The sequence below is a fragment of the Manis pentadactyla genome, chromosome 13 (genome assembly GCF_030020395.1).
Source record: "Manis pentadactyla isolate mManPen7 chromosome 13, mManPen7.hap1, whole genome shotgun sequence".
Taxonomy (NCBI): Eukaryota; Metazoa; Chordata; class Mammalia; order Pholidota; family Manidae; genus Manis; species Manis pentadactyla.
The window spans coordinates 93,032,187-93,058,623 of record NC_080031.1 but is presented as its reverse complement, the minus strand read 5'-3'; the positions used below and the strand labels follow the sequence as shown (position 1 = coordinate 93,058,623).

The 26,437-nt window shown below is 43.6% G+C and overlaps 1 protein-coding gene across 1 annotated transcript in view; it reads left to right on the top strand.

The window, feature by feature from the left end:
• The first annotated feature begins 8,422 nt into the window (after positions 1-8,422).
• Positions 8,423-26,437, top strand: part of COL23A1 (collagen type XXIII alpha 1 chain) — a 303,660-nt gene continuing 285,645 nt past the window's right edge. Inside the window, exon 1 of the mRNA XM_057490798.1 lies at positions 8,423-8,912. Coding sequence (XP_057346781.1) covers positions 8,628-8,912 — 285 coding nt within the window. The 5' untranslated portion in view covers positions 8,423-8,627. The remainder of the gene's footprint in view (positions 8,913-26,437) is intronic.

The window sequence follows — 26,437 nt, the reverse complement described above, 5'->3', positions numbered from 1 at the left end:
CAGAGATTTCCAGACCCAAATTGGTTATCAATTTGTTTCAAAACTTTTTTGTTTGCCTATAGATACTCACATGGTAAATGTTACTTAATTTAGCAGGAAAAAACCCTTGATACTACGCAGTCTGCCAGGTAGAAATATTTTTTATAGAATTCATGATTCATATATATATATATATACAGGTTGTTTTTTTGTTAAAAGTATCCCCATTTCGTAAATGCTTTACACAGAGGTTTGAGTTTTCTCTGCTTGGGTATTTTAAACATAAAATACATAGATTTTTCATGTATGACAAATAGTGAAATCCTGCCGGTCCCTATATTATTCATGGGTAGCATTTACCAATATAACAAGGCTGCGTTCCTAAATTAACTAGGAATTTAAGAAAGCTGAAATAAATTTTACTGTAGAATCACTGCATAAATTATGCTTTGGCTTATGATGCAGCCCATATACAGTGAATGTACCTTCAGAATAGTTAAACTATCTTATATGTGATAATGAGGTTTTTTTGAAAGAGCCTTTGAAAAAAAGATGGTTTTTCCTAAGCCTAGTGGTGTTGCTGTAGAGATTAAAATGTCTACCATCCTTATTTTCCCTTCCGTTTCCAATCTCCCATAGCTGCTGTAGTATCTAAGCCACTTATCATTTCCCTGCAAGTGCTTCAAGTTCCCAAATTGGTTTACTTTCTCCTGCATCAGAAACTCATTCCCTCAGAGCTGCTAATCTCAGGATATAGGGGGAAAAAAAAATACATGATTTCTTACTAAGAAGTTAATGATTGCTAACTCTTTTCCCTTCTGGAAGTTATTCATGTTCTTCATGAAGAATATTTGTTAATTTTGTAGGCTTGATTAATGGAATTTTAGGAATTAAAGAGACACTTTACTAAATTAGGATAGAAGAAATGTTTAATGGTTGGGGTAGTACCTATGGGATCATGATAGGAATGTCTACTGCCAACCTTCCCTTCTCTGAGGTCTAAGGTTCCTACTCTAATTTTTTCCTTGTACTTCTGAACTTACTTCCTTGAAGCACCAGGTTTTTACTTAACAATGCCGGGGGCTTCAGCGTCAACATGAAGGGTTTAGACTGGCCAATATATAAATATGGGTCATTTGTAACAAGGTATTTTTAATAATTTGATGCCTCAGTTTACTGTGTTTTTAGAAATGCCTTTGAAGTCAAGCTTGTTTTTCAAATTTTTAAAAATTGAGGTATAATTGGCATATAGTAGTTTCGGTTTTACAAATAATGACTCAATATTCATATATACAGGTGACCCTTAACCTCAGAGCTAAGTTAGGGGCACCAGCCCCCATGCAATCAAAAATCCACATACGACTTTTGACTCCTCAAAAACAACTACAAATAGCCTACTATTGATTTTATAGTACTAAGTGATAAAATAACATCTACATGTTTTATGCATTAATGTCATACCTAGTTTTTCCTTAATTTTTTGCTATTTCTAGGTTGTGTGTTTCATCTTGTGTTCTGTCAAATTGTAACAAATGTCCAAAAAGTTGTCCAGTATATTTATTGAAAAAAATAGTAAGTGAACCCACATAGTTCAAATCTGTTGTCAAGGGTCAAGGGTATTGTGAAATCAGTCTAGTTAACATCATCACCCTACATAATTAACCATCTTTTCTTGGCATGAGAACTTTAAGATCTCTTAATCACAGATCTACTCTTAGAAATTCCAAATATGCAACAATAGTGTTCACTACAGTTGCTGTGCTGTACATTACATCCCTAAGTCATTTATAACTGGAAGTCTGTACCTTTTGATCCCCTCCACCCACTTTTCCCCATCTCTAGCACACTAGCAACCACTAGTCTGTTCTATAAGCCTTTGTTTTTTTTAGATTCCATATTTGAAATCATGCAGTATTAGTTTTTTCTCTTCGTTTAGCATAGTGCCCTCAAGTTCCGTCCATGTTACTGCAAATGGAAGATTTAGTTCTTTGTGGCTAATACTCCATTTTATGTATACTTTTTTTGTTCCATTCGTCTATAGACAGGTTGTTTCTATCTTGGCTATTATAATGCTGCAATGACATGGGAGTGTAGACATCTTTTCAAGTTAGTGTTTTTGTTTTCTTAGGATAAATAACCAAAAGTGGAATTGCTAGATGATATGATAGTACTCGTTTTAATTTTTTGAGGAACTTTCATATTGTTTTACATAGTGGCTACACCAATTTAGATTGCTACCAACCATGCACAAGGGTTCCCTTTTTTCCACATCCTGGCCAATGCTTGTTAATGTCTTGTCATTCATGTAATAGCTCATTGTGATTTTGATTGGCATTTGCCTGGTTAGTGATGTTGAGCACCTTTTTATGTACCTCTTGGCAATCTGTATGTTTTCTCTGGGAAGATGTCTAATTCAGATCTTCGAATTTTTCAATCAGATTGTTTTGCTATTGAGCTATATGAGTTCTTTATTGGATGAGTTCTTCATTGGCTATTAACCCCTAATTAGATGATTTGTACAATACCTCCCAGTAATTACATTGCCTTTTTATTTTGTTGATGGTTTCCTTTGCTGTGCAGCTTTTGAGTTTGATGTAGTCTCCCTTGTTTTTGTTTTCATTGCCTTTGTTTTGGTGTCGAATCCTAAATATCACCAAGAGTGATGTCAAGGACATTACCACCTGTTTCTTCTAGGAGTCTTACAGTTTCAGGTCTTATATTCAAGCCTTTAATCTATTTTGAAAAGCTTGGATTTTATGAGGCACTTTTCAAAGCACAGCTAAATAGGTTACTATGGTGTTTCCTGCTACTGCTTGTTTGCTTAGATATTCTCATTAAAGTTTTCAGAGCAGATGAATAAAATGGACCCCTGCTATTACTCAGTTGACATAGGCAAACTACCCTGTGAAATTTTACAGTCCTAAGATTGAAAACTATTCCTCTGAGTGATCTTGAAGAGCTAAATGGTAGAGAAATGAAATGGATTGGCCACATCTCCCAGTTATGGCTAAATTGTGACATAAAATTGGGTTTCCTAGATTATAGCATTGTGCTTCCTTGTGGTAATACACCTCAGTGAGTCAAAAATTTGATCAATGTGATTCTCATTCAGAGGTTTACTGTGAAATGACTTTGGATAAAATGGAAAGTAATGGTTAATAGTTTCATTGGATTCCATTTATTCACATTTTTCATTACTACTGTAGCTGAAAGGGAGCTTCAGTCAACAAAATGGTTAAAATGTTATGGTCATTTGTAAACAACAGTACTTTTTAAGTAAGTAGGCAGATACCAATATACAGCTTATCTTGACACCCTGGAATGAAGATACACTTTGTCAGATAGGTGGTTGTGGATAAAGTGAAGGTTCCTATGGCCAGGATCCTCACCTGCACCTAAATTACTTGATGTAACTGGCCTGCTGATAGGCTAGTGCTCCCACGCTCATAGACAATAAGCTATTATTGACTGAGTCACTATATAAAGAGCTCTGCCCAGTGCTCTGGGTGGAGGCAGAGACAAAGGAGGATTGCAGACCTGCAGGCTGTTGGATGCAGATGTAATTCCAGTGCTCAACCTATCCCTGGGAGAACAAGCCAGGTAATCAACCCTTTGACCCCAAGAATGTTCCATTGTTATTCCTTGTTCTCACTGAATCCATAGTGAACTTGCCCTGGGCTGAAAACCACTGGCAAGACAATTAGTGATGTCAGCAGGATTCATTGTTAACCAAGGAAAAGAACAGGCTGCCCTACGGGAACTGGAACGGTACTTCTCTTCGGCAGAGTGCCCCTATGAATGAGGACACAATTGATTGTTCCCCAGTGGGTATGTGGTCTGAGGTGGCTTGCCTCCTAGAGGGCTGGGCCCCACCCCAGGACTCTAGGCAGGTTTAGGTGATACCTGAGACAGTAGGAATGCCCCGTGGTATAGTAAGAAGGTCCTTTGAGAAACCATCAGGCAGTGGGGACTGTGGGGTGGTTGCTTCTCACAGTATTAAAAAAGTCTACAGATAAGAACATGCTCCTGAAAGAGACACAAGAAGTGGCAGCACGAGAACATGAGCTGCGAACTGCTGTGGATTCATTGAAGAATGGTATTGTGTGGAGAAAGAGAAGATTCCTATGGCCAGGATTCTCACCTGGCCCTTGTCAGCTAGCTTACTACACACGTGTGGGCAATGCATTATTATTGACTATATATAAAGACCTCTGCCCAGTGCTCTGTGAGACATGGTGGTATGGTGGCTGCAAGTCTGCAGGAAAGCAGAGGCTGGAGTGGTGGCAAGTGCTGAGAACAGAGACTATGGCGGCTGCGGGGGTAGAGAGGCCTAGAGGCAGAGACCGGCTTGCTGCGTGCACTCACTGAGTGGATGGGATTCTAATGATTGACCTGGCACCATGTGAATAAAGTTGGGTATAAACCCTTTCACCCCAAGAATGTTCCAGTGTCGTTTCTTTTGTCTCAATGAATCCATAGTGAACTTGTCCAGATCTGAAACCCACTGGAAAGACATTGATGATACGAGAGGAGGCAGCACAAGAACACTGGCTGCGAGGTGCCTTTGAGGAGGTTAAAAAGTTGTTGGTGACTGAAATGACATCATTACGAGGTACTGTGGAAGAGGTAAAGGACACGAAGGAAAAGGATGGATCCCTGCAAAAAAACGCAAGAGGCAGTGTGAGCACTGAGCTGCGAGGTCCAGTGAAGGAGGTAAAAGACTCCTCAAAGAACGAGACAGCAGCACTGCCAGGTGCTCTGAAGGAGGAAAAGGCCAGGGAGGAAAAGGATGTACTCCTGAGGGAGGCACAGGAAGAGGCGTCACGAGAACACCGGCTGCGAGGCATGGAGGTGAAGGTAAGAGAGCTATTGAAGACTGAGCTGGCATTGCTGCGAGGCTCTGTAGGAAAGGTAAAGGATGTAGCAGAGGAGGCACTCGGGGGAGTGGAGAGAAAGGTGCCATCAGCCCCGGAAATGGAGGAACTGGGGAAGGATGCAGGGGTGGTGCCCAGGGCACCGACCCCTCCTCTGTTGAAAGCATGCCCAGTGCTTGTGAAGAAAATAAAGACACGGGAACCGAGGGTTCCTGCAGCCCCCTCCCCAGGTCATGGAGCACTCTATGCTCTGTCCCTATACTCAGGCTGAGCTGGTGGATTTGGGCTCCCGGTTTAGGCAGAAGCCCTCAGAGTCAATAATCAGCTTGGCTTCTGCATCTGTGGGATATAGGGGGTAGATGGAATTGTTCTGTCTGGATCAGAGGTGGTAAAGCTGGCTTCCCTGATAGTTCATCCTGCCTTGAGGCAGCGATTACAAAATGCACATCAAACCCCAGAAGATCACTCCCTCCCACACTCTGCACTGTATGACTCAAACAGGGTGATTTACCATCCTCCTCTGCTAGATGGAAGATGTATGCTGAGCTCCAACAGATGTTACTGGAGCTAGGCATAAAAAATGCTATCTATAGTCCAGAGAATTATGGCCCTGATGAGGATTTTACTGCAGGGATGAGAAATGTGCTTCAAACAGCTCCCACATCCCTCTTTGGGCCATTCTTGCCCCTCACATAAGGCAGCCCATAAGTGAGGTTACCTGTACAGTAGCAGACTTAGGGGAGGCTGAAGCAATGAGAGCACAGAAAGAAACTCTGCTACTCATAGGAAGAATTTAAAGGGCCCTGTGAAAGTTATGAGGACCCAGACGTGGGTTGGTTTAATATAGGCAGGAGGAGACAAGAAGGGAATTAGATGGGAAGTCAAATAGAATCTTACTGGAGCTTGGGCAACAACTGCAACTGGAGCAGTTCCAGCCATTAAGAACAAAGAGGCAGAGGCCAGAGACAGAGCCACAAGTCTGGCCTGTGTGTATGCAAGACTTACCTGCTGGAGAGTGAGCCAACCTCACTTGAACCAACACAAGAAGATGATTGGGGAATATGGTTTGACTGAGGGGAAGGTTGAGGTATCTGCCCTGAGGGACTGGGGGGGTACTGGAGGCCACATGTTGAAATAGCTATCCACTGGTCCCCAGTGAACATACATATCCTGCCTCTGGTGGATATGGGCTGAATGTTCACTGATTTTAACCCTGACTGGTTTCCCAGGACCCCCGCTATTATAGATGGATATGGGGGTATGGCTATCAGAGTCTCTTTGGGAATAGGGCGCCTACCCCCAAAGGAATATACTGTGTATATCTCTCCCATCCCTGAATATATTTTGGAGATTGATATCCTGCAGAGTCTATGGTTGCAGACCACTGAAGATGAGTTCAGCCTGAGGATATGTATGATGAAGGCAAAGCCCACTCACAGTCCTTTCAATCCCCCAGTGTGGCCAGTAAAAAAGCCAGATGGCTCCTGGCATATGACCATGGATTACAGAAAACTGAATAAAGTCATACCTGAAGGATGAGCCTGCTATTCAAAGCTCTGACAAGCAGGATATTCCAGAGTGAGATAGTGTGCAAAAGCAAAGTCCACTAAGGGGCCAATGAGCTTGGCTTGTTCAATATACAAAAGCTTCTGGAACAGAGTGAATAATGCATTCAGTGACACTAACATACACGGGTGATGGACAATTAAACTGTGTAGTAAGAATGAAGCACTAACTGTATTATGATGCTGGCTCTTATCATCTAGTCCCATTTGCTCAACAAGTACTTTTCAGACTATTTGTCAGGCATATATGAGATTTTAGCAGAGTGCCAAGACTTCTCTCTGTATAATCACCTAACCCTAGCCTCAATTTAGTTAATTAAGGTCACAGCTACAAAGTTGCAGGGGTGAGATGCCAACCACTTTGTTTTATTCCAGTCTCAGAGGTAATTTTTCCCTCCAAACTAAGGGAATAAGGAAAACGTGAGCTGGAGGTCCTCAGTGGTTTCAAGAGAAAAGTAATCTGTTCACAGAAATTAATAATTCAAAAATACCCAGGGTGAGAGGGAAGATATAACAAGTCTTTTTTTGTCACAAACGGTCCTGGAGTTGCCCAAGTTACAGAAATCTAAACTAGTAGTTCGTTGTTTTTATTTGAGCATTACAGGAATTAGTGGAAGATTATGTGAGATCCATTTTAGGATATAAATAAGCCTGGTAGGAATCTGTGAGCCAGCAGAGAATCTGCCTGACTTCCAGCCATTCTCCCCTTTCTTGAAATGTCATTCATTAGGGCCACTTCATCGTCGTTCAGGCTTTTCTACTTTAACCCTGTGATGTAAATTTTCGGCAGAATCGCCGTATAGGATCAATGCGGTGCATAATGGATTATCGCTATTATTTTTGGGTCAAGTTGTGTTTCCACCACAGAATTAAGCCCTCAGCTCAGCAAAAGTTGGAGTTCTTTTTCCACAGTTCTTCCATTGTTTATAGCCTCAGTTTTCTCAAATAAAAGCCCACTCTAGGTCAGGGACAAGGTCTTACAATTTTGGTTTCCAGCGTCATATGTCTGGCACATAATATATTGAGAGGATTAAGATTCTAATCAATCCCTAGTCAAATTCTCCTATCAGGAGTATATCACACAGCATAAGTAGTTATGAATGCACAACACTTTTTTCTTCTATGTTTACTCATGGGAATCATCCAAAAGAGAAATTAAATTAATGGAATTTCTAGTGTGTATCACACATCTGTAGTGATGTTACAAACATTGAGCAAGTCCTTGTGTGGAGCCAAATTTCAATAAATAAAAACAAATTGTGATCAACTGCAATAGAAAAAAATACTGAATTACCTATTTCCTCTTTAGAAAATTTATTACAAAATAATGGTCATAAGAAGAGGAAATCTGAAGATACCAGCCAAAACTATGGGAACAATCAGAAATATGGCAGGAATTAATTTAATAGTTATTTTTCTGGATTTTATGATGTTTGTGGTATTAATAATCATTTTACAGCTTGTAATTTGTTTTCATTTCTCGTTGTAAATAAATGGACATAAATTACCTAAAAAAAAAAAAAAAGATTCTAAGAGACACTTCTTCGAGGAGCAGTCTCCTCCCTGACTCCGTCTCTACGTGTGGATGCGCAGAGCTCGCCATGCGCCACCAAGCGGCGCTAAGGCACCGTCCAGGCGGACGCAGTGAGTTTTCCAGTTTTGTACGTTTTAATTTACCAGAAAGTATCAGAACGGTTAATTCGCAAGCTGAGGGGACTTCACCCCAGGCACGAATGATGCTCCAGCAAGGGGTGGGCTGCATTAGCGCTCTGAGCCTCCGGGAGCATCTCAGACCTCCTGGGCTGCAGTGGGACCTCGGGCCCGGAGCGTCGGGGGTGCGGCCCGGGGGAGGGTGCGGCCCGGCCCGGCGCGGGGCAGGTGAGGCGGCGTGGGGCGCGGCGCGGGGTCTCCTAGGCGCCGCCACCGCCCGCCCCCTCCCCTCGCCGCGCGGGCCCCGCCGGGCCGCTCCTCCCCTGGGTGGGTCCCGGCTCCTTTTCTGGCAGAGTCTATTTGCATAGAGGAAACTGCCCAAAGTGGCCGCTGTGGAGGAGTTGGCGGCGGCGAGGGGGGCGTGCGCCGGGATCCGCTGCTGCCCCGAGGCCGAGCCCCGCGCCTCGCCGGCCTCGTGCCTCGGGCTCTCCCGCGCGCTCAGCCCGCGTCCGCAGCCCTACACCGCCCACTCGGAGAGCCCACGCGCGACTCGCGCGCCATGAGCTCGGGCCGGTGCGCCGGCGGCGACGCGCGCAAGGGCGGCCCCGCGGGCGGCGGCGGGGGGCGCCCCGGGACGGCGGCCGGGGCCTGGGCGCTGAGCGCGCTGTGCCTGCTGCTCTCCGTGGGAGCGGCGGCCGCCTGCCTGCTGCTGGGCGCCCAGGCGGCCGCGCTGCAGGGCCGGGTAGCGGCCCTGGAGGAGGAGCAGGAGCTGCTGCGGCGCGGGGGACCGCCGGGCGCTCTGGCCGCCTGGGCCGAGCCGCACCTGGAGCGCCTGCTGCGGGAGGTGAGGCGCGGGGCCGGGGCATCCCGTGGGTGGGCGGGCGCCGAGGGGCGTTGGTGCGCTGGGAGCCGTCGCCCGTGCCCTGAGCGGCCTGCACCGGGGCGCCAGCCCCGAGGGACGTCCTGCTGTCCAGGCGCCAGCCTGCGGGTAACGTGCCGGGACCGCTGAGGGGACGAGCGAGCAGAGGGAGAGGAGACACCCGCTCAGTTTGAAGTCAGACCTGGGCGAGTCCGCACGGGTGTGGACGCCCGCGCCTGTCGCCTCCTCCGTGCGGGCATGAGGACGAGGCCGGGGCGGGAAGGGTCTGGGAGGTGACTCGTCGTCGGCCGCCCCTCCGGTTCCCAGCGCTAGTGTACCTGAGGGGTGGGGCGCCCAGAGGACCCGGGGGCCGGGGACCGGGACGCGTCTGGACAGCCCACCTCCTCCGTTATCCTCCGCGGGGAACTTTGGGCGCAGCCGCCTCCTGGCGGTACTGTGCCCTGGGGCTGCTGCGGCTGAGCTTGTGCCCGGCCCAGCAGGACCTCAGAGGATGTCCGCGGCAGCTCGGAGGGGTGGGGGCAAGTAAAAACCGGGTTCTGGTTTCCGGCGATGCCCCCTGGCCGGTGCCGATGCACCCTGGATTTTCTTGCGCTTGTTGGAAGTGTGTCCCGCATGGGACTGTGACGCGTCTCTGGAGGGTGCTGCTGAGAGTCTTCAAAGCAGGAGCCGCCTTTGGGACCGCAGAGCCGCCCCCATCCTGTTCACCCGAACCTCCACCTTTTGTGCGGCTGTGCCCGTGCCCCGCAGAGCTGAGGTCCGTGCCGGACGCGGGTGTGCTCGCCCCCATTGCCGGGCCATCCTCTTCCTTCTGGGAAAGGAGGCTTCCCGAGATCCCAAGTGTACTTCCCAAAGGGACATTCTCAATAGAATTATGGAAAGCGCTAGGGTTCCAGGAGAGAGGAGAGCGCGGCAAGGCCTGTTCCTATAGATGCCCCCAAACTGTGCCAGGCGGTGACCTTTGTTAATGTAATGAGCTGTATGTCCATCGTGGAGTTAATTTGGAATCTTTAGAGGAATGGGGGAAGTCTGCATCACATCTCCTAGTACACTATACCTATTTCTTAGCCACTTTAGTTTAAACCAGCATTGCATCGCCTCTAGCTTGGTTTTGGACAAAATTGCTACTTCATGAAATGATTTCCTATTTTCTGCTCAAAGGTGCCTACACACTTCGGAAATCTCTCTGGAGCCCTGCTGGCAACTCCCGGTGATGATCCCATAATTGCAACCCATTATCTTTTGGCAAATGCCTAGAGACCAGGGTGTTGAATTGATTGATAGAGGGCCAGTAAAATTTCTACCTGGTAGAAATAACTGTGCTGTTCTTTCCAATAGGAGGCCTCTCTTACTTAGTAAAAATAAATGCAAGCCCTGATAGAGTAAATCAGAAATCCTGGCAAAACCTTTTACAAAGAACTTGCGAATCAAGTCCATGCTAATAGGGAAGTAGGAACAGGGGTCCTGGGAAAGCAGCCTCTGCTGGGAAGTATGGATTCTCAAATCCTGAACTATATGGATCAGGAGGGAGAGACTGCAGGGGCTTCATTCTGCTCCCCTCTGTGGCACTGATTTTTTTTTTGCCTGGACAAAGTACAGTGCTTCAACAACTAGGTGTTGGGCAGTGTTCTATCCCATTATTTCTCTCTCTCCTCTTGATTAGATAGGCAAAGAGAACTCAAATCTTGGATTTCCCCTTGAAAGTGACCATACCATTCAGCAGGCTGGTGTTAGCACAGGTTACATCTTAGCACATTGTGCTGCTAACTAATTAAACTTGGAGGAGCATATATGCTTGGAGCACAGACTGGCTCTTTTTTCCCTTCCAGTAGAGCATCACAGATGCCACAGTATGAATGTATTGGAGTCGAGCTTCTGGCTGTTTGGATGACCCCCTGTGAAAAGGCTACTAGCTATTCCTGCAAATGTCACTTGGGAAATGTGCACAGCCTGGCTGGAGACACTGCGAGTCCTTGGCTGAGCTGAGTAGGCGTGGAAGGCCCATAATGGGGAGCTTGTAATTGACTTTAAATTGATGTGAAGTTACGTTTTCAAACTATTAGATATGGAGGACAGATAAATACTGAACTGTAAATCTCTTAAGGAGAGAACATTTGTACTTGAACATGTTTTTTAGTTCTAGTTTGTCCTCAGTGAAGCCCCTTGTAAGCTGGTGCTGGTTGTGTATGTGAAGGTGCCTGCAGCTTGTCCTTTACCGACACGCTTGTTCTCAGAGTTTCAGAGGCCGAAGCACATCCAAATTAAAGAAAAGAAATCCTTGCCAACCACACACAATTTAATGTCAAAAAAAAAAAGCCAACAAAAGCCACTATTAATATGGGACTCACTTTTTGTTCCCTTGGGAACAGAACTGTGAAATAACTTTTTGGGGACTGACTGATGTGCCTGATAATGTAGATACAGAAGCTAGAAAAAAAAAGGAATATTCATGTTAAGTTGTAAGTATTAAAGACCCTTTCCATAGTGCAAAAGAAAAGAAATGGTTTTCAGAACATAACAAGATTTCTGAGCAAGAGTCATTAATGATAGAATCTTCAACAGAATCTGAAAATATAAATGCAAATCAAGCATCTGATATTATGCTTTTAAAGTGTTTTAAATAGGTTGCCTAAGTAATCAACCTCCACATTAGTTATAATTACAGTATTACAAATGTTTAAATTTTAGAGTAAATAAAATAGTTTTCATAGTACAGTAAAACATTTAATGCAAGAATTAAAGAAATACTTAGTTGTATTTGGAGGAGACCACTTCCAGTTCACAATGGATTTATTGTTGGCTGTTGAGACTTCTATTGTCCAGACCAATCATTTTGAAAACAAGAAAAACCCAGAGACTTGGGGTAAAGTGTGTTCCTTTGCTACCATCAATTATACATATTGGTTAAGTTACCATAAAACTCAGAATCAAATGTAGCTTTTTTGGTCTTTGTCAGGACTTCTCTGTGGTGTACACTTTAATAAAGATTACACTTTAATAAAAATAATAAATCCCATGGTACAACTGGAGATGGAGCTTAAATCATAGCTACATTTGTTTCCTTGACATTTCACTGGCTCCCAAACCAACAGGTTTCTTTCCAATTACTTCCTGGCATGCTCACTTTCTCTCTCCACTCTTTCCTTCTTCTTGTCCTTTTTCATTTCTTTTGGCAACAGTTTGGGAGAACTTTATAAAATAGCATGTTTAGAATGAGCCAACTCTTGGGGTGTTTCACAAACATATTTTGGAATTGTTGAATTGGACTTTTACATATTGACTTTGAAGATTCACAGCATTGCTCCTGAAGTTGTGTGAATCTGCAAACTGAATGAATTTCTACCACAGGCAGAGAAGGGTAGATGATGCATAGTGCTTCAGTACCACCAGTACTAGCTCTGTCATCTACCCTCTTCAACTTCCTGAGCATCCACTTCCTCTTCCCTGTTTTGATGGTCACAGCTACCTGTGTAGTGACAAGCCAATAAGATAATGTAGAGGGGAGTGTTGGTCAGTAAGAATGCTTTTGATGATAGTTCGGGAATTCTCTCTGGCACCATCCTATTCTTTGCAGTTTAAGAGTCTTTAGCCCTTAAGTGATTGCCATTTTGATCCTGAGGTGACTGCCTCCTCACTGAGGATCACACCCTAGGGCCATGCTTTCCAACATTTCCCACATGGCAGCTTACATAGGGAATGAGAGACTTGTACACCACCCTGCAGTAAATGGGAGAGACTGGCTTATGAGGAGATCAGTACCCCCAAATTCATGTGTTGTGCCAGTGCCCATTCAAGTAACAGAATACTTGAATGTGGTCAAGTATTAATACTTACACAATACAGTCATTGAATTATTTTGCATAATCAGAGAAGCCTGGAAGTCTTCGGCAGATTCTGGGTTAGTTTGGTGATTTGGCCGTGACTGAGTGTCAGGCCATTGTCTTCCATTCGCTTGGCCTTTCCTCATGTCTGCAAGATGGCTGCTGCAGCTCCAAGCATGTGCCTTCACACAAGAGTAGCTAAGGGAGCAGGGAAGAAGGCAGGAAAATGAGTTATCTTCTCAAGAGGCTTTCTCTTTTGCTGGAGTAGGGGGAAACTTCCTGCAGCAACTTACCTTATAGCCACCATCCAGAACCAGGGCCCATGAGCTTCGTCATCCTGTTGCTGGAAAGGGTAATGGGGTTGCTGCAGGAGGCTTTGGCCAATCTTGATTTGTCCCCTGAGATTAGGCACATTGCCACTGGAAGAGAATTACAGCTTTATTAGGAAGGAAGATTTGGCTTGTATTGAGGAGCGACCAACAGTGTCAGGTGGGTGCTGTAGAATGTTACCCCAGAAAAGGATGGGGCAGGGTGCGACTCATCCATTGGCCTGCCACAATTTTCATAAACATACCCCCTTCCATGCAGTATTTCCCAATCTCCATGTTTTAACACTCTTCAGCCACTAAATTTTTGGCCCTCAGGGGCCTGCTCTCAGCTCTGCCTCCAGCCGTAGTCAAGGCAAGGTTCATGCATTTGGGATTCTCTCTGGCACCCCTATGCTTTGCAGTTTAAGGGTCTTTAGCCCTTAAGTGGTTGCCATTTTGATCTTGAGGTGACTGCCTCCTCACTGAGGATTACACCCTAGGGCCCTGCTTTCCAGCATTTCCCACACGGCAGCTTACATAGGGAATGAGAGACTTGTACACCACCCTGCAGTAAATGGGAGAGACTGGCTTAGGAGGAGATCAGTACCCCCAAATTCATGTGTTGTGTCAGTGCCATTAGGTGAGTCCAGCAGCTCTGCTCTCCCTCCTCACCTCCCCCAGTGCCAGCCTCACCTTGGCTCCCAAACCCCCATCCGGAGCATGTGCAGTCAGAACCGTAGTCCCCAGAGCAGCATGGCCCTCCCACCCTCCCTGAGCATCATCTCATTCGATTCAGCCTTTCTAGATGCCTCTGGATCCTTATGCCTTCAGAAAGCACTGTGACAGGACCCCAGCTCAGACCAGCTTAAATTAAAAAGGGAATTTATTGGTTGGGAGGTTGCCACGGCCTTGCCTGGTGCCGTGTAGTTGTGGTGGCTTTGGCGGGTGCCTGAATTTGTAAAGGAAAATGCTGCAGGGTTGAGGGCAAATGCTCTGCACAGGGAGTCAGTCTTAGTCTATTTAGGCTGCTATAACAAAATGCCATAGACAGGCTGGCTTAAGAACAAACTTACTTCTCACAGTTCTGGAGGCTGGGAAGTACCAGATCAAGGTTCTGACAGATTTGGTGAGAGCATGCTGCTTGGTTCATAAGAGGGCTGTCTTCTCTCTGTGTCCTCAAAGGCAGACAGGGTGAGGGAGCTCTCTGGAACATCTTTTAAAAGGGCACTAATCCCATTCATGAGAGCCCCACCTTTAAGACCTTATTGCCTCCCAAAGGCCCACTCCTAATACCATCACACTGAGATTAGGGCTCAACACATGGATTTGTGGGGGACACAAACATTCAGTCCATGGCAGCCATCCACTGCCTGCTGACTATGTAGCCCAGGCTGGGCCTTCAGCCCCTCAGAGCCTTACTTCTGTACAGGTGAGATGGGGCTAAAAGTGCTGGCAGGTGGGAGGAGTCAAGACGATACAGGCGGAGAAGGGAGGGCTGGCTGGTAAGGCCTCCCCAGCTGGAGGGAGCTCTGGGCATTGAAGCCCACTCTCCTTTACTTTCTGAGCCCCACAGGGCTTTCATATATTCTGCACCTTCAGAGAAGCCCTTTCCTTCACTACGTATTTCTACATGTCTCTCCCTTTTCCCTAAATAATACTTACCTCCACCATGAGGCATTGATAGGTGTTCAGAGGTAAGAGTTTGTTCAAATTCCTCTCTGCTCACCAGCTCGCCAACTCCCGCTTTTGCTGGGACGTGGCCACTTTATCTAGGATGTTAGACCCAGTGTTGAGAAATAGCATGCCAGCTCAGTGACCCTACCCCTTCCCCCTTTTAAAAATGTAAATAACCAAGATGTGTGTTAATTTTTTTTTTTTAGAGGACATCTCTCGTATTTATTGATCAAAAGGTTGTTTACAACAATAAAATTCTGTATAGGGGACTCAATGCACAATCATTAATCAACCCCAAGACTAACTCTCAACAGTCTCCAATCTTCTGAAGCATAACGAACAAGTTCTTACATGGTGAACAAATTCTTACATAGTGAATAAGTTCTTACATGGTGAACAGTGCAAGGGCAGTCATCACAGAAACTTTCGGTTTTGATCACGCATTATGAACTATAAACAATCAGGTCAGATATGATTATTCATTTGATTTTTATACTTGATTTATATGTGAATCCCACATTTCTCCCTAATTTTTTTTTTAAATAAAATGCTGACGTGGTAAGTAGATGCAAGATAAAGATAGAAAGCATAAGTTAGTGCTGTAAGAAGGCAAGTATAGATGATCAGGTCTAGATGTGTGTTAATTTAACATGATTAATGTTATTGATTATCCCACCATCCAAGAGCAAAGACTTTTTGCATTATCCCTTCCAAATCCTTACCCATGGACAGATTTACACTTACCTAATCCTAAACACCATTTATACTTCTATATATTCAGCCTTACATCAGAAACACTTTTCCAGGAGCTACACAATCTGTGTGGTCATCTTTCATGACTGCATGGGATCCCATCAGTGGACTCTGCATCCTTCTATTAACATTACTTCTAGGACTCCTCCACATTTTTGCTGGCACAGATAACAGTACAGCCAAAAGTTTTGTGGGAAGGTTTCTTACCTCTGTTATTCTTCAGGATGTAGAGTAACTGCCTAAAGGAGAATGTCTTTAGGGGATTTTTTGTTTGTTTGTTTGTTTGTTTTTTCTTTTTTTTTAAATTTTGGTATCATTAATCTACAATTACATGAGCAACATTATGGTTACTAGATTCCCCCCATCATCAAGTCCCCACCACATATCCCATTACAGTTACTGTCCATCAGCATAGTAAGATGCCATAGAATCACTGCTTGTCTCGTCTGTGCTATCCTGCCTTCCCCGCGCCCCCCCACATTATACATGCTAATTGTAATGCCCCTTATTCCCCCTTGTCCCTCCCATCTTCCCCAGTCCCTTTCCCTTTGGTAACTGTTAGTCCATTCTTGGGTTCTGTGAGTCTGCTGCTGTTTTGTTTCCTTCAGTTTTTTTCTTTGTTCTTATACTCCACATATGAGTGAAATTAGGGTTTTGTTTTTGTCTTGATTTTTAGGATGATCAAGTTTGTCTATGACATAGATGTTTTTCTCCTATGGTATGCCAAAGCTGTTGTGTTGTTGTAAAGTCATGATTCAGGTTTTATGATGTGCAAAGTGGATTCAATCTATCTTTGAATATTTTTTATTTCAGTGGGATTTGCTGTGGATGTTGAAAGCAAAAAGCAACTGATAATAAAGAAAGCCTTAAAATCTTTAAGATATGGGAAAACTCTGAAGATCTCACCTGAGAATCAGGCTCATCTTTTGGCTCAGTGCAGAGCCCTTTCTCGAGCAACATTTAGGAGTGCCGGCCTCTGCACTTCCTGTGTGGCGACCCCTGATTCTGCGAACAAATATAACTCCGTTTTGGGAAAGTTCCCCAGAGGCCTCCATCTCCTTCCCTGTTTGATTTTCTCCATGTGTAGGATCAGGATTAATCTTTAATTGTTCACACAGGCGCTCAGAAAACAGCCCTTCATCATATCCAGAACATATTTCAGGACTGAGCACAAACCATTGGGAGAAAAATTAAGTTAGCAGATGTAGTTTTAAAGAAAGGCCCATTGGTCTACTCTTAGAGACTGTAGGGGGAAGTGGTTGACTGCCTCCCTCCCAGTGCCTGCCCTGGGCAGAAGGGTTCACATCTGCGTCCTCAGGGTATTTCTTAACAGCCTCCACCTCAGCTAGCCATCCCCACCCTGAGGTGGGCTAAGCTCCCAGAAGGGGCAGTGACCCTCCCCAGGTGGCAGCGTGCGCCTGAGCCCAGGTGGCCTGACTCCCAGTCCTGAGCCCTTCTCACAGCCTCATGGCAGACCCTGTGGAAGCAGTAGTTTAAGCTCAGAGCAACAGCAGCTTTTTCAGCCAGTGTGGACATCCTCAGTGGATGGTGGATGCATAGGCAGGGGAAGACCTTAGCAGTAAGCAGAGCTGGGTTCACATGCCAGCTGTGACTCCCCAGCTGTGTAAGTGACCAGTTTTCCAAACCTCATTTTGCCCATCTGTTAAATGGAGATTGTAAGACTTGTCTCATAAGGGTTCTATGGGAATTAGACAAGTTTATATGCCCAAAGTGCTCAGCAGATCATGCACATCCTAAAAATGGTTGTTCTTACTGGAATGCTCTCTTTGACTGAATCCAGGAGGAATGTCTGTTTGCTAATTGAAGAGGAGGTTGGTGGTTACATGGCTGACCCTAAGATTCTTTTAACACCGAGAATCCGCCATCCTGTTAAGGCCATACATCCAGTCTCTGAGGCAGTGACAAAGAGTGTGTTGGTTGTTGAAGAAAAGCAAAGACTGGCTTAGGCTTCATAACCCCACTTTTTCAGTTTCTCATTTGAGAAGAATGAGACTTTCCATTTAAATTAAACAATTTCACATTTATGGCCAAAATAAAAATCTAATGATTCATGAAAATTATGTGGATTTTACATTGTGAAAGGGTACCCAAACACCTAATAAATTTACTTTAATTAATAAGCGAGTCTGTTTTATGATTATGCAATATGGCACAAATTGGCATGAATGTTCATGATTAACCTGATGAATTAGAGGCCTCACACACATCTGTTTCAAGTCACATTGGTAAATGAGAAAATCTTAATTTTTCTGATGTAACCACAAAATTGGGGGAAGGGGAGAGGTGCTTTCAAAGGGTAATGTCAACTTCTAACACTGAATTCACTTCCAACTTTGAATTATGAAACAAATCATAAAGCAATTATGATAAAACAAGTTATAAAGCAGAATGTACTCTGGTGTTTTTAAAAGACAACTTAAAATCTACTCAACTTTGAGCCAAGGTTGATCATCACACCAAAAAAGCAGTCTGTTCACTTATTTAACTATACCTTTTTGTGTGATATATGGGCTGTTATCATCTACAGCATCTTGTTTTCAGACCTATGTCTTGGTGCAGTCAAATGAAGGGCAAGTTCATTGGCAATGGACTAGCATGTATGTGTGTCTGAGGGTAAGCTGGTGTAAGAGTTGGGAGGGCACAAGGGTGTGTATGTGTGTGAGTGCACACATGTGGTTGTGCACATCTGAGTGTGTGCAGGTATATGGGTGTGTGCATTTGAGTGTGTGAATACATGTTTGTGCATGTGTGTGCATATGAGTGTGAGTGTGTGTGGGTAGTGTATGGACATATGCACCACAGAAGTTGACTCCCCAAATACTTACCTACTAATGGCCTACTGTTGACCAGAAGCCTTACTGAAAATATAAATAGTCAATTAACACGTTTTGTATGTTGTATGTATCCTGTACTGTATTCTTACAATAAAGCTGGAGAAAAGAAAATGTTCTTTCAAATTGTGGCAAATCTCCAAAAATTTTTCCAGTGTATTTATTAAGAAAAATCTGCATAAATGTGGATTCAGGCAGTCCAAACCCATGTTGTTCAAGGGTCAACTGTACAGTCATATTGTGAAGTACTGGTGGTTAGGGATTCAGCATGTTCTGGGGAGACATAGTTCAGCCCTTACCACCATCTAATCTGACTTGACACATCAGGAGAAACTCTAGACTTTCACTGTGGATATGACCAAGAGGGCAGGGGTCAGAAGGAAACAGGCAGAAGACAATGTGGGGATTGTAGGAGACCTGACATGGCAGCTGGGCCTCTGGGGAAGGCTCTGGCCATGGTGTGGAGAAGGCCTGGAGGCCATACAGGAGAGCAGCCCAAGGGCTGTCTATGTGTCAAAAGCTGTAATGGAAACTGTCCATTGCCCCCACAAAGCCATTGATGATTGATTCCTCTCTGTCAGCCCAGGCGTGGTGAACCTTAAAGGCTGGTTCTCATAGGGAGTGATGTGTGTTTTTGAAAAATAATGAATGGGAACACAAATCAAGGATTAATGAAGAATTACATTTTGTTTGCAGACCAAACCTTTCAAAACAGGCTAATGTATTTCAGGACTGAGCAGGGACCCTTAAGGAAATGTTTGCCAATGTGGTTTGGAAGAGAGTCACTCGGCGTGCCAGTGGGAGTCACTGATTAAACCCCACATTCCTTAGAGAAAGGTTTCTGAGCTCCTGCCAAATGCCTGGGTTGGGCCAGATGCGCTCACTGATTGTCTTTGCTTGCCCCTGCCAGGGCAGTTTACCTGGCACTGAGGCAGAACCTGAAGCTCAGCATGGTGAACTGGTGCCTTCTGATCCAGGACACCTGCTGCACAACCCTGGCCAAGTCTATGGGAGCTGTGGCCTGGGTGCTTTTGGGGTTTAGCCTTTTTAAAAAGTATATTGATATACAATGAACTCCACATATTTAAAACGTACAGTTTGATATATTTTGACATATGTATATACCTGTGAAACCATCTCCACAATCAAGATGGTAAACATCCATCATCCTCAAAAGCTTTCTCCTGTCTTCTTGAATCTCGTCCTACCTTCCACCCAGGTATCACTGATTTCTGTCACTTTGATTAGTTTTCTTTTTAAGGATTTTTATGTGAAAGGAATCACACAGTATGTACTCTCTTTGTGGTGGTGGGTTAGGGGGCGGCATCTAATTTTCTTCACTCAGTATAATTATTGAGAGAGTCTTTGACATTTTTGCATATATTGTTCATTCTTTCTCATTACCAAGTATTGTTTCATTATGTAGATAAATCACAATTTGTCCATTCACCTGTTAATGGATATTTGGGTGGTTTCTGGTTTTTGGTTTTACAAATAAAGCTGCTAGGAGCATTCAACTACAAGTCTTTGTATGTACACATGCTTTCATTTCACTTGGGTATAAATACCTTGGACAGGAATGGTTGATCATCTGATAAATGTATGATTAACTTTTTAAGAAACTGCCAAACTGTTCTTCAAAGTCATTGTATCATTTTATGTTCCTACTGAAAGTATATGAGAGTTCCATTTGTCCATATAGTATATCTTTTTTCTCTAGCTACTTTTAACATTTTCTTTTGATCACAGGTTTTAAGCAATTCAATTATGGTATGCCTTGATGTAGTTTTCTTCATATTTATTGTGCTTGAGTTTATTGAATCTGTGGGTTTATAGTTTCATCATGTTTTAAAACAGTTTTTACCCATCACTTGTTTTTCTGTTCTAGTCTGTCTTCTTCTTTGGAGACTCCAATTACACATTCATTAGATCACTTGAAATCCTGAAGTTCACTGATGCTTTTTTTTTTTTTAAAGATTCTTACTCTCTGTATTCATTTTGAAAAGTTTCTATTGCTTTCTTCAAGTTCACTAATATTTTCTTCTGCAGTGTCTAATCTGCCATTAATCCTTTCTACCCTAGTTTTTATTTCAGACATGGTAGTTTTCATCTCTAGAATTTCAGTTTAGGTCATTTAATATCTTTACTGTCTCTGTTTAACTTTCTGAACATATGCAATGTAGTTACATTGTTTTAAAGTCTTTGTATGCTAATTCTAATACCTATGGCAGTTGTGGGTCGGTTTCAATTAATTAATTTTCCTGCTCATTATGCAGCCTATTTTTCTGCTAATAATTTCTTATTGTATGCTGGACATTGGATGAAGAATTTTGTATTTCTATAAATATTCACGAGCTTTGTTGTGTCACAGTTAAGCTATTTGGAAATAATTTGATCCTTTTGGGCCTTGTTTTTAAACTCTGTTAGGCAGGACCAGAGCCTGCCTAGTCTGGTTCAGTCTGGGGTTGATTATTCCCTGCCACTGAGGCAGGACCTTTTTTGATGCTCTAGTTCGTGATTTATGAGAGTGAAGTATGAGATTTACTGGCCTGGCTGGGGAAGAGACATTCTTGCCAGCCCTGTGTAAGAACTGGGCTCTGCTCTCTCCAGTCCTTTGGGGTGGTTCTTTCCCTGGCCTCAGGTTTTTTTCCTCCCACACATGTGCTGCAACAGAATCAGTGTTCTGCAGAATGCCCATAGGGGATCCTCCCAGATCTCTCCGGTTCTCTCAGATCCATAGCTCTGCAGACTCTCATTGCCTGGCATCCCTGGGCTCCAAGCTCCATCTCTTCAGTTCAGGAAGGCTGCCAGGCTCCACATGGATTTCTCCTCGCTATGCCACAGCCTGGAGACTCTCCCCAAGTAGGAAGCCAAAGCTTTTCTGTGTCTCAAAGATCACCCGCCTCTCTTGCTTGATGCCAGTGTCTTCCAAACCTGTGTTTCATATATTTTATTTGTGGGGTTTTGTTGTTGTTTGGGTTTTTTATGTTGTTTTAGGCCGGAGGATGTCTAGTCATTGCTACTTCATCTGGCCTTCAAGTAGAAATCTATGATGTGGCCTTTAAAAAATTCTGGAATGCTTTTAGATTTATAGAAAAATATACTGTGTCTCTGTACATAACCATAGCACATTTGTCAGAAGGAAGAAATTAACTGTGATACATTACTCTGGCAGGCAGAATTCTAAGGTAGCCCCCAGTATTCCCACCCTCCGATGATATAATTTGTATACTCCCCTGTCTTTCAGTGCAGGCAGAACCTGTGAGTATGATGGGGTATCACTCCTATGACTGAGTCCCCAATCAGTTGACTTTGAGTTAATTACCGAGCTGGTCCTTGGTGGGCCTGGCCTAAGCAAGTGAGCCCTTACAAGGGACCGGACCCTTTGTGAATTAGAGAGATTTGAAGCATGAGAGAGTGTGTGGAGGGGGCCACATGTCAAGGAAATGTGAGTGGCCTCTAGAACTGAGAGTAACCCCCAGTTATCAGCCAGCAAGAGAGTGGGGGCTTGGTACAAGGAAGCACATGAGCTTGAAAGAGGACCCAGAGCTCCACAAATACCCGGCTGATACATTGATTTCAGCCTCATGAGGCCAGAAGCAGAGAAGCAAACTCATCTGTGTCTAGACTTCTGACCAGAGAAACTGTAAGACAGTGAATATTTGTTGTATTAAGCTGTGAATTTTGTAGCAATTTGATATGCAACAATTGAAAATTAATACAATTACTATTAACTAAAAACGACCAGGTTATATTCACTAGTAACAATATCCCACTATTAATCTAGCAAGAGGTCAACAAAGACTAATGTGAGGACCAGCATAAAGCCATGGGTCCACTCCCACCACCTTCAATTACAAGATGATTTTTATACATGCATATTGTGTCTTGTTTGGAGTGGTTAGAATTCTGATCAAGAATAGATCAGTCATATATTTGCAAACTGTATATCTGATATGGATGTAGTATCCAGAAAATATAAAGAACTCTTGCATCTCAACCACAGAAAGACAAACAGCCCAATTAAAAGTGGGCAAAGAACTTGAACAGACATTTCTTCAAACAAGATACATAAATGGTCAGCAAGCACATGAAAAGATGCTCAGCGTCGTTGGTCGTGAGGGACATGCAAATCAAAACCACAGTGAGCTACCACCCCATACCCACTAGGTACTGTTTGCAAGGATGGGGAGAAGTTGGAACCATTATGCATTGCAGGGGAAATGTAATGTAAGATGGTTCAGCCACTGTGGAAAACTTGGTGGGTGCTCAAAACATTATATGTGGAAATACCATATGACCAACTGAGAAATTCCACTCCTAGGTATATACCCCAAAGAACTGAAAACAGCTACTCAAATAAATACATGTACATATACTCATGCTAACAGCAGTTCTACTCAAAATAGTCAAAAGGTGGAAACAGCCCAAATGTTCACAATAGATGAATGGATAAACAAATTGCAGTATAGACATACAGTGCAATATTAGTCATAAAATGGACTTGAAGTACTGATACATGCTGCAAAAATAGATGAATCTCAAAAATTCTTTCACCTATGCTAGGTGAAAGAAACCAGATAAAAAAGGTCACATATTCTATGATTCTGCTTATGTGAAATATCCAGACTACGTAAATCCATAGAGACAGAAAGCAGATTGATGGTTGTCAGGGGCTGGCGGGGGAGGAAGGAATAGGAAACAACTGCTCAATGGGTTCAGGATTTCCTTTTGGGGTAATGATAATGCTTTGGCAGTAGATAGAGGGAACTAGATAAAGGGGGCTTGCACAACATAATGAATCTACTAAATGCCACAAATTGTTCACTTTTTAAAACAGTTAATTTTATATGAATTTCACCTAAAAAAAACAGATCTGTTACAGAAAATGACAAAGTTTTATGTTAGTTGGTGATAAGTTAGTTTGTGATTCTTCAATATACTATTTTTTTAAGTGAACTGCAGGCTTTATTCAGATCTCACTAGTTCTTCCTCTCATTTCTGTTTCCTATTTGGGGATCCCATCAGCAGGGAGATTTCAGGGCTTCATTTTGGTCCACATTGCATTTAATTGTCATGTCTACTTAGTCCCCTCTGATCTGTGATAGTTTCTCAGATTTCCCTTGTTTTTCATAACCTTGCCCATTTAAGACACATTGGTCAGGTATTTTGCAGAATGTCTCAGTTTGGGCTGTTCTGATAGATCACAATTAGACTGTGTTACCAGGATTTGGGAAGAATACCACTAAGATGGATTGTCATTGTCATGGCTTCATGTCAGGGGTCCCTGACTACAGCATGACCTTGATCACTTGGTTAGGTAGTTATCTGCCAAATGTTTCCGTTATAAAGTTACTCTTTTCCTTTCCTGCTCTTAGGAAGTTAAGTCACGAAGCTCAACCTACACTCAAGGAGAGGGGGATTTAGCTCCACCTTCTGGAGAGAGAAGTATCTACATATATTACTTGAAATTCTTTTCTAAGGAAGACTTGTCTCTTCTCCCTTTTTTATTTTATTCAATCATTTATATCAGTATAGACTCGTGGATTTTTAATTTATTATTTGGGTTATAATCTAATACTACATTATTTATTCCGTTGCTTAAATTATTCCAGCTTTGGCCGTGCTGAACCTGTTCGGGTAGGGTTTGTGCCTCTTTGGCACGCTCTTCCCCTACAACCCCCCTTTTTAAAAAAGGACTTCCTTACCTTCTGATGCTACAAGGTACTCCGGGTTCATCTTGTACTTTTCCTGCCCTGACCCTAGAATCAGCCAATTCCCTCAAGGATCCCTGGGTTCCTTAGTTGGAGAATGGTATTTAGAATCCAAGATCTGGGTGCTGGGTGTGCTTTGCTACTAGGGTGTCATTGGCTGTGGGTCTTATCTGCAGAAAGCTAGGGCATGTGTGTGGGAATCTTCATTCCTCCATGATACCTATGATGATTTCTGTATGTGTTTGCCTGTATACATTAAATATGACCTCACAGCACTGTTGCTGACTAACCCCTCATGACAAGGTTCATTCTGGCTTTCCCCTTTCGCTTACTTACAGCTTCTTCCTTGGACAGTGAGAAACTTGGCTGTCATTATCCATAGTTTATTTATGCATCTGTTCAACCTAGTATGTACAGAAATTGGCTTCAAAGTGGCTAGTCTATAGCCCTGGAGAAGCAATCTTACTACTAGAGTACAGAGTTTATGTACAGCTGCTTTTGTCTTCAGCCTTATAGTTCTCGGTCAAAACACCATTTTGCAAAGTTACTTAGGTCATACATGTTTTTCCCCACCACCTTCAGTGATGTTATGTCGTACAGTTTTAATACAGTAAGATTTGTAAAATTAATTTGTCATAGCCTGCATTCCATCCTGGGATTGTCTGACGTCCTAATTGATCTTTTTTCAAAAACTTGTATCCCTTAATGTTCACTCTGTAATGCACAGCCCTATAGCTTTTGGCAAATGCATAGTTCTGTGTCCACCACCCCAACACCCTGCAGAACAGTTACATCACCTTAAACCTCTCCTCCGTTAGTCTCCTGTACTTCATTCCTCAAACTCCCCCCAGCCTTTGGCAACCAATGACCTGATTTCTGTCCTTATTGTTTTGTATGGCCTGGCTTTTGATGGCAACTTTTTCAGATAGGAAAACTGCTCGCAAGTGGAGGCTGTCTTGCTTTGTGATTGGAATTAGTTGATGCCAGTTTTCAAATCCATACCTGACACTTCCATTGCCCTAAGTCCCAGTTTTCTCATCCGTAACTGAGTACAGTAATAGTCACAGCTTCCTGGGGATCACTGGGAAGACTTAGTGGAGGCAGCAACTGCTGGCCCAGTGCCTAGCCCACCATAAGTAATCGATGATCTTGATAATAGCACTTTTTATTTGTTGTCCTCATCATCACAGTGGTGGGGTATTAAGAAAAAACAACCCAAAGAAGCCAGGTACTTTGGGTTGCTGCAGCAATGAAAATGCATAAGGTCCTTCCCTAGTGGGCGGGGGGAGGGCAGAGGATTTGTGGCTGTGTTGGGAAGGAAAGGACTTGGTCCAGTGTCGCAGGGAAGTCAGATACAGTGAGAGGAGAGACCAAAGTCAAGAAAGCAAAGTAAGTTTTAATACACTCTGCACGGAGTAACACAGCAGGCCTGCCTAAGATAAGACAGGCAGGTGTGGATGCTCATTCTGAGGCTTCTTTTATGTGGTTTTTGGCAGGGCAGAGAAGTCCTTGACTGACAGCTGTCCCCTCTCTAGGCTTGTTCTGACTGGTGAAATGGGGACAGGGGCTGTGCTGTGCCTGTGCCTCTGATGTTTCTTATCTGGTGGGACCCTGGACATTTCCTGAGTCACTCTCAGACCCTGTGGCTTCATCTGATTAACTCTTTGAGTCATTTCTGGCTTTCTGATTCTATTTCATCAACTCCCTGAGTCACCTTTTCATCCCACTCATTTCTGTCTTTTTGCCTCACAGCTGCAGGAGAGGGTTTGATTCTCCAGAAGTCTTTCCTCTGGTGGTGGTGGTGTGTGTGTATTAGCAGGGATGATCTGGAATCTGGTCTTCCTCAGGAGGCAGTCATCTGTCCGTCATTCAAAACTTGTCCTCAGCAGGGAGATTTCAGGGCTTCATTTTGGTTCTTCTGGTTCCAGGCTTTTGTTTTCGTTTTTTACTGAGAAGACAGTATTATAACACAGAACTTTCAAAGAAGTGAATCACCCTTTTTCCCAACACTGCGGTGGTTTCATGTTCTGGTAGTTGCTGCCACCCCAGGCCTGAATTTTTACACAGATGTAGACATCTTATTTATTGTGACATAAACATTTTTTCTTATTGCTACATGAAGATATGTGACAGTCCCATCAAAGGGACCCACCATCCTTTTCTCATCTACTCCCACTGTTTTATAGGACAACATCTTCATGAACTGCATGTTTTGCTCCTGCTCATTTGTTTCCTTGGGATATAGTCCCTAGAGGAGGAATTTTCTGTCAAAGGGTAGGAATGTCTTTGTGGCTTTATTTGTAGCATTTTACAGAAATAAATCATGATATCCTTTTTATTTTTTTTTGGTACGTTAATCTATATTTCAAA